Here is an 8426-nt window from a genome sequence, read left to right on the forward strand (position 1 = left end):
CAGGGTCTCACTAAGTTGCTGAGAGCCTCACTAAGTAGCTGAGGTTGGCTTCGAACCCATGCGATCCTCCATGCGATTATAAGTGTGCGCCACCAGGCCCGGCTGAAATCTCTTTAAAACTCATGAGGTGCGTAAACAAATATATCAAAAATAATCACCAATTAAGCATGGGATCAAGGGAAGGGAGGGAATGGGATGGGGATTGGATGAGGGCTTATTGGATGATATGTGCTTGTATATCCTCTCAAGTCTTGTATTCCAAAATGATGTATCATTACAAAAATTTTTTAAAAATTAAAAAAATCTGTCTTCACTCATTAAAATAAATAAATAAATAAATATTTACATAAAGAAGGTAATTGTGTGCAGGTATGTGAGCAGGAAAAAGTACCTGCAGCCATGGGGACTGTGAGACTCTAGACCGTGGGAAGACAGGTCAGGATCATGGAAGCAAGACCTGGTTTTAGAAGGATGCAAGTCTGGTCATGAATTTTCACAGTTCTGAGTTGTCGAGTGACTCCCTCCCTACCTTCACCCCTAAGATAAAGGCCATTTATGACCTGACCTCTGCACCTTCCAGCACCTTCCTCTACATCCCTCCCAAGGGCCTCACTATCCAGCCAGACCAGTCAGTCCTCACAGCCCAGACAGGCTTTCAAACCCTGCTGCCTACCAATTCCCGCCTGAAGCCCGCCCCCTTCCCCTTTGGGAGGGACATTGTTCTCCTTCAGGCTCGGCTCAGGTGTTTCCTCCCCACCTTCCCAGCCTACCACCAGAGACCCTCCCTGATAGAGTTAAGATCCTGCTCCGTGAGTCCACCTGACACAGGCTCACCACTCCTGTTGCGCCTATCACGACAGGTGGTGACTCTCCTTTTTATATTATCAAAATATTTATAAGTAAACATGTGTCCATGGAAAACTTCCAGTCCATATTTGTGGACGTTTTGTTTTGTTTTGTTTTGCAGGTCTGGAGATGGAACCCAGGGGCATTCGACCTCCGAGTCATACCCCCTGCCCTATTTTTCAGTCTTTATTTTTGAAACAGGGTCTCGCTAAGTTGCAGAGGGCCTCTTTAAGTAGCTGAGGCTGTCCGAGAACCGCGATCCTCTGGTCTCAGCCTCCCGAATGCTGGGATTACAAGTGTGCACCACCACACCCGGTGTAGAAGTTTTTTTTTAACCAATAAAAGTAAAAGTCTCCCTACATCCTTTTACCTCAACCCCCTTCTGCACTTCTCAGATACTAAGGCTGTTACCAGTTTCTGGTATTAGTACCTTCAGAGTTTTAAATACTATGCTTGGGTGGGAGGCAAGATGGCAGAATAGAGGTGTCCAGCCCCCGTCTGTCCCTTCTGGGAACAGAGACACGCAGCTGCATGGGAGTGACTGCAGAACACGAACTTCACCGTGGGAAGGCGGAAGTCAGGAGAAAGCCAGAGCCTGGGGCCATCGTGTAGCAAGAGAAACAGAGCTTCCTGGCTTCTGCATCGACCCAGCTTTGTGGCCAGAGAAGGGGATGCAGGGGCAGAGTGAAAGACAGAATCTTAGCCGTTCTATTGGCAAGAATGAAGCACTTTGCAGATCAGCAGTCAAAATAGCTAGAGGGCCACGGAGGATCACAGGTTCAAGAACAGCCTCAGCAACTTATCAAGACCCTCAGCAACCCAGTGAGACCTGTTTCAAAATAAAAATAAAAAGGGCTGGAAATGCAATTTGGAGGTAGAATGCCTCTGGATTCAATCCCAATACAAAACATTAATTAATTATTTATTTAGGTAAGAGGTCTGTATTCTGCACAGCAGCCTGGCTTTGGACAAGTAACTCACTGTGTCTCCCAGCAGACTTCCACGCTACCCTGTCCACAAGCCATCTTGAGAAAAATATACTATCCAAATTTGGACTGCTCTAGGGGTCAAAAGCCCCTGGCTGCTCCCATCTCTAAGATCTCATGGTCATTCCACCATCCTGCCATAGTGAGTAACTGCCTCAAAAGATACTAGACTTGGTAAAGTTGATGTAGGATAGAAGACATGAAAGAAGTAGTAGGAAATAAAACTTTGATATAAGAACCTGGTGCTAAATTTCCTCCATCCTTACTCCCCAAACCACTTCTCTTCCCAGGCCTGTCTCTCCCAAATTCCTGGAAAATCTGTAAATTTTAAAGTTAATAAAATAAATAAATACAACTATAGCAAGACTGTCACTGTTAACAAGACGGATGTGATATCTTGAAACACCTATAATTGAGGGAACTTTCCAGATAATGGAGACCGCATCAGCCGGGGGGTCCTGAGGGTGACCAGACCTCCAGAAACTACCTTGTGACCCCCCCCCCAGACCGAGGTCCTCCTCACACACCTTTCTGTACTCACCCTGCAATGAGTTTCCTTTAAAAGAGAGACATGGTGCCCCAGAGGGCCTCACTCACTTTAGGGGTGGCCGGTATTCTCCTTTGAGTGTGTCTGTCTTGCTTTCCTCAATAAATCTCTGTGTCTCTGGCAGGTGTTGAACTTCGTTTCCAGCCAAGGACCCCTCTGGTCCTAGTTGAAGAGTCAACCCTTCCCCCACGACAGAGTGACTCTGATACAGACCTGCCAAGAGCAGGGCACTGTGAGGAAGAGGAGCCAAGACACAGAAGACAGCGGGACCCTCCAGAGCCGGGGTGGGGCCTCACCAGGCACGAGTGGCTTCCCGCGGGAGCCAGGACTGAGGGCACCAGGATGGGTGTGGTGACACAGCTGGTTTCTGCCACGCTTATCTCAGTTCTCTGTGTGGTTCCACAACTCCCTCCCTTTTGAGTGTGTGTGTGTGTGTGTGTGTGTGTGTGTGTGTGTGTTACTCTGTTACTCTCATGTGAGAAAAGATCTGTGGGGTCTTGGTTAATGTAAGAGACAGACAGAGCTGTATTCAGGAAAGTAAGAAATATACATTCAAGGGAGACATGAGAGAAGCCCTTTGGGGATCATGGCTCTTCTTTTAAAGGAAACTCTGCAAGGTGGGTCTGGGAAAGTATGTGGAGTTCAGGCCAGTGGTCACAAGGCAGTCTCTGGAGGTCTGGTCACCCTCAGGACCCACATCTGTTCTTGGGCTCTGTTATCTGATCGATAGATACATTGGAGAGTTCCCTAAAGTATAGCTTTCTCGAGATATATCTATTTTGTTAACAGTACTCAGGGAAGCCAGGCATGGTGGCACACACTTGTAATCCCAGCACTTGGGAAGTTGAGACAGGAGGATCGTGGTTTGCAGCTACTTAGTGAGGCCCTTTGCAACTCATCGAGACCTTTTTTCAAAATAATAAGCCGGGCGTGGTGGCGCACGCTTGTAATCCCCGCGCTTGGGAGGCAGAGATAGGAGGATCGTGCAGGTTCGAAGCCAGCTACGCGTGCTGGCTTAAAAGACCCTGTTTCCAAATAAAAATGTAAAAATAAGTCTAGGAGTGTAGCCCAGAGGTAGAAGAGCTTCCAGTAACCCCAGTACCACAAGAAAGAAAGAAAGAAAGAAAGAAAGAAAGAAAGAAAGAAAGAAAGAAAGAAAGAAAGAAGAAAGAAAGAAAGAAAGAAAGAAAGAAAGAAAGAAAGAAAGAAAGAAAGAAAAAGAAAAAATAGGGATGGGGTGTAGCTCAGAGGTAGAATGACCCTGGGTTCCATCCCCAGTACCACACACACACCAAAAAAAGTCCTCAGAGCAATTCATTTTTTGTTATTAACTTAAGATTAACAGGTGTTCCAGGAATTTGGGAGAGAATGGCACGGAGAATAAAACTGGTTTTGCAACAGGGGCCTGCCTCCGACCCTGGCAGCTAAAGGTGACCTGTTTCAAAGCTGCTATTTTTTCCTCTGTCCTCCCTCTTTCCTTCACCCCATGTTATCAAATTGCAAGTTCTTCTCCATTTACTGATGGAAGGGGACCTGGAACCTGTGGATATTAGTAAGAACTGACTCAAGGATGACTCACACATGAACTGTACCCCTTCTGATAAGACACCAGTATGACTCTGAAGAGCTAACTCTGAAAAGGGATGTTTGTTTGTTTGTTTGTTTGTTTGTTTGGAGAGACCCCCAAGAATTGTTCCTGAATGCTTAAGTTCACTGCTTTCTCCAAATTGCTAGAAAATCAATAATTTTTTTCCTCCTTTCCAAAGGCTTGTCCCAATTATTTGATTTTGCAAGTGGGGCAGGCACCCAAATTCAGTAACAATTTTTAGCCCCCCAGAAAGCTCCCACTGCCTGTAGGCCATGCAGGCCAGGCATGGGCACCCATCCGGCTGCGCTGGAGATGGGAGACAGGGTGGCTAGTATCATTAATACCGTTTTGACAGAGCTGCTCTCTTGCAAGGGGGAGGGGAAAAGTTCAAAGACTACTTAGCAGCTGTCAAGTTTGTTTGTTTGTTTGTTTGTTTGTTTTTGGTGGTACTGGGGTTCCTGGAAGCCCTTCTACCTCAGGGCTACACTCCCAGACCTATTTTTACATTTTTTTTAATTTGGAAACAGGGTCTCCTAAGCCAGCACGCGCGGCTGGCTTCGAACCTGCGCGATCCTCCTGTCTCTGCCTCCCAAGCGCGGGGATTACAAGCGTGCGCCACCACGCCCGGCAGCTGTCAAGTTTTTTATTCAACCTTGGGGAGTTCTTGGTTTTCCTCCCCCTTTGCTGCAGTTCTTTTGTTGTTGTTAACTTTATGATTTATAAATTTCCCAGGAACTTGAGAGAGACAGGCCTAGGAAAGAAAACTGGCGCCGGGCGTGGTGGCGCACGCTTGTAATCCCCGCGCTTGGGAGGCAGAGACAGGAGGATCGCGCAGGTTCGAAGCCAGCCTCAGCTACTTAGTGAGGCTCTCAGCAACTTAGTGAGACCCTGTTTCCAAATAAAGTCTAAAATAGGTCTGGGAGTATAGCCCGGAGCTAGAAGGCCCCTGGGTTCCACCCCCAGTACCACCAAAAAAAAAAAAAAAAGACTTGGGGAGTAAAGAGCTTTAACACCAGATTCTTATATTAAAGTTATACTTATTTCTCCTTCCTGTCTTCTTTCTACCTACTTATTTCTTCTATCCTAATTTCATTCCATCCCTTGTGTCTTCAACTCATAACCACCAGAAGTCCTCCTTTCCAGTGTTGGATGCAGGGAGATGTAGGGATCTCTTCTGCACAACATCTCTAAGGGTGCTAAGCAGTTGAGGCTGCCCTTGAACCTGAAATCCTATCTCAGCCTCCCCAGTGCTGGAAGTATGGGCATGCACCATCACACCTGTCTCAAATTGAATCCTTCTCCTGTAACATATTGGATAGAAATTTTTCAGAACTTATATTCTATTATTTCAATTGGCTTCAATAATAACTCACTTCTGACTCATTTAAGGGCCCAAGTCATTTCCCCAAGTATCAAACCAAAAGAGAGCTATAACTACCCTAAAAGTCCATCAGGTGTTGCTACAGGATATAAAGCACAGGATATAAGGTCCTTGGACCTTAACATTTAACTCAGTATGGAGTATAGAATCTAAAGAAGGGAAAGCAGTCTATAAGAGTGGAAAGTATTACCTTTCCCTTTACACCGAAACAAATATGCCTGTATGAGAAATGCAGGCACACTGTTAATGCAACACAAATGCATTACTTAAGACATGTTCTTAAGTAATAACAATGCAGGCTCTGGTGCATACTTAAGAACTTATCTTAAGAAATACATGATTGAAGGCACATTACCAGGAAGTCCTGGACAAGCAAAGGCAGGTAGAGAATCAGCTTCAAGTGCAATCAAAGCAGCTTCAGCAGAGGAGAGAAGAAGAAATGCAGAATCGCCAGGAGATATTAAAGGCTATTCAGGATGTAACAATAAAGCGAGAAGAAACAAAGAAGAAGATAGAGAAAGAAAAGAAGGAGTTTTTGCAGAAGGAACAGGATGTGAAAGCTGAAATTGAGAAGCTCTGTGAGAAGGGCAGAAGAGAGGTGTGGGAAATGGAACTGGATAGACTCGAGAATCAGGATGGCGAGATAAATCGGAACATTATGGAAGAGACAGAGCGGGCCTGGAAGGCAGAGATCGTATCACTAGAGAGCCGGAAAGAGTTGCTGGTGTTGAAACTGGAAGAAGCAGAAAAGGAAGCAGAACTGCACCTTACTTACCTCAAGTCAACTCCCCCAACACTAGAGACAGTTCGTTCCAAACAGAAGTGGGAGACTAGACTAAATGGAGTTCGGATGATGAAAAAGAACGTTTGGAACCAGTTTAATAGTCACATCCAGCTAGTGAGACATGGAGCCAAGCTGAGCAGCCTTCCTCAAATCCCTACTCCCACTTTTCCTCCACTTCCCTCAGAGACAGACTTCATGCTTCAAGTGTTTCAACCCAGTCCCTCCCTGGCTCCTCGGATGTCCTTCTACCATTGGGCAGGTCACAATGCCCATGGTTATGCCCAGTGCAGATCCCCGGTCCTTGTCTTCCCCGATCCTGACCCCGGCTCTTACCCAGTCCAACCAGCCTTCCCCTCCTCTTCCTGGCTCCCATGGGAGAAATAGCCCTGGCTTGGGTTCTCTTGTCAGTCCCCATGGTCCCCATGTGCCCACTGCCGCCTCCATCCCGCCTCCCCCGGGCTTGGGCGGTGTTAAGGCTTCTACTGAAACTCCCTGGCCCCAAACAGTAGGCAAACTGGAGAAGATCCTGGAGAAGCTGCTGGCTCTGTTCCCACAGTGCAATAAGGCCCAGATGAGCAACATTCTTCAGCAAATTAAGACAGCACGCACCAACATGGCAGGCCTGACCATGGAGGAACTAATCCAACTGGTAGCTGCGCGACTGGCTGAGCATGAGCGGGTGGCAGCAGGTACTCAGCCACTTGGTCGAATCCGGGCCCTGTGCCCTGCTCCACTTGTTCAAGTCAGTACCCCAGTGTTCTTGCCTTCAGCCCAAGTTTCATATCCTGGAAGGTCTTCACATGCTCCAGCCACAGGTAAGCTGTGTTTGATGTGCCAGAAACTTGTCCAGCCCAGTGAGCTTCATCCAATGGCGTGTACCCATGTGTTACATAAGGAGTGTATCAAATTCTGGGCCCAGACCAACACAAATGACACTTGTCCCTTTTGTCCAACTCTTAAATGATGGACCTGACTTGAGAGGAAGAAGTGGAAAAACTGATGTGAACAGGAAGCACGGGTTCAAAATTTCTAAAACTCTCTATTTATACAGTTACATATACTCATGCCATGTACATTTTTATTATATAGGTAATGTGTGTATAGAAAGTCTGTATTGAAATGTTCGTAAATGAAAGCATATATCTTATGCAGAAGTGGTCTGATCCCCTTCAACTTGCAGTTCTTTGGGGGAACGCAGATTATAGGGAAGATGATGTTTAGATTGGTCTTGAAAATGATATCATCTGCTGCCGGAGCTGTTTCTAGATATATGTAGGAAGCCGCTATTGCTCTGAGGCCATTGTGGCTCAGCCTCTGGTCCATTTTCTTAAGGCTCAGGTGTTCAGACTTGAAGCCTGGTGCTCACCGGCTGTCCAGCCAGAAGCCTTGCTTACCGGGAGCTTCCAGAAGCCTCTGTTGTTCTAGCCTCTCCACTCTGAACAGATAAAATGAGATTCTGATTGAGGGGGGAAATATAATCCTTATAGTTTGAAAAAAAAAAAAAAGAAATACATGGGCCAGAGCCTGCATTATCATTAGAGCCATCAGCAGATACTCCAGTGGGACCTAAGCTGGGTAAAGCCTCAGGGCGATGACAGCTGAGGTGGGGAAAAGAGGTGTCAGCAAGCCCATAAAGCAAGCCCATCAAATAAGTGGCTAAAGCAAGAGCACTAGAGCTCCGTCTCAACTCCTGCTCAAGGCATGCATCGCAGTGTCAGTTTTGATGTAGGTAGGCTCTTCTGACTGCACTGCCATGTTTTTACAGCAAAAAATAAAATTATTTTTGGTACTGTGGATTGAACTCAGAGGAATTCTCCCTCTGAGCTACACCCCAAGACCCCTCTTTTTAAAAGAGGATCTCACTAAGTTATCATGCACTGGCCTCCAACCTGTTATCCTCCTGTCTCACCTCCCAGGTTTGTGATTACAGGTGTGCACCACCAAGCCCAGCAGGTAGTTGTTGATTTTAGAGGTAACCTGTCAATTTTAGAAGTCTGTTTCAAACCCATTCACCTGTTAATAGACGTTTGCATTGTTTCTAGTTGTAGATTAGGACAAGTAAAGTGGCTGTGAACATTCATGTACTTTTTTATGAGAATGTAAATTTTTGTCTCTCTGGAATCAATGCCCTGGAATGTAAGTGCTAGGTGATATGATAAATGAATTTTTTTTGTGTGTGGTACTGGGGTTCCTGGAAGCCCTTATACCTCCGGGCTACGCTCCCAGACCTATTTTTATACTTTTTTTTTTTTTTTTGAAACAGGGTCTCTTAAGCCAGCACAGCTGGCTTCGAA

At 46.1% G+C, this 8426-nt stretch overlaps 1 protein-coding gene across 1 annotated transcript; it reads left to right on the forward strand.

Annotated features, from left to right (window-relative positions):
- Positions 1 to 399: 399 nt before the first annotated feature.
- On the forward strand, positions 400 to 7096 carry LOC308268487 (RING finger protein 214-like; the record flags this gene model as incomplete). The annotated part of the gene is given in 5 exon segments (XM_080703611.1): positions 400 to 408; positions 543 to 742; positions 2575 to 2725; positions 5707 to 6372; positions 6374 to 7096. Coding segments are annotated over 5 exon segments (1749 nt in total).
- Between the last annotated feature and the right edge of the window lie 1330 nt (positions 7097 to 8426).

Source organism: Muscardinus avellanarius, assembly GCF_963383645.1.
Source record: "Muscardinus avellanarius genome assembly, chromosome: 10".
In the NCBI taxonomy this organism is placed as follows: Eukaryota; Metazoa; Chordata; class Mammalia; order Rodentia; family Gliridae; genus Muscardinus; species Muscardinus avellanarius.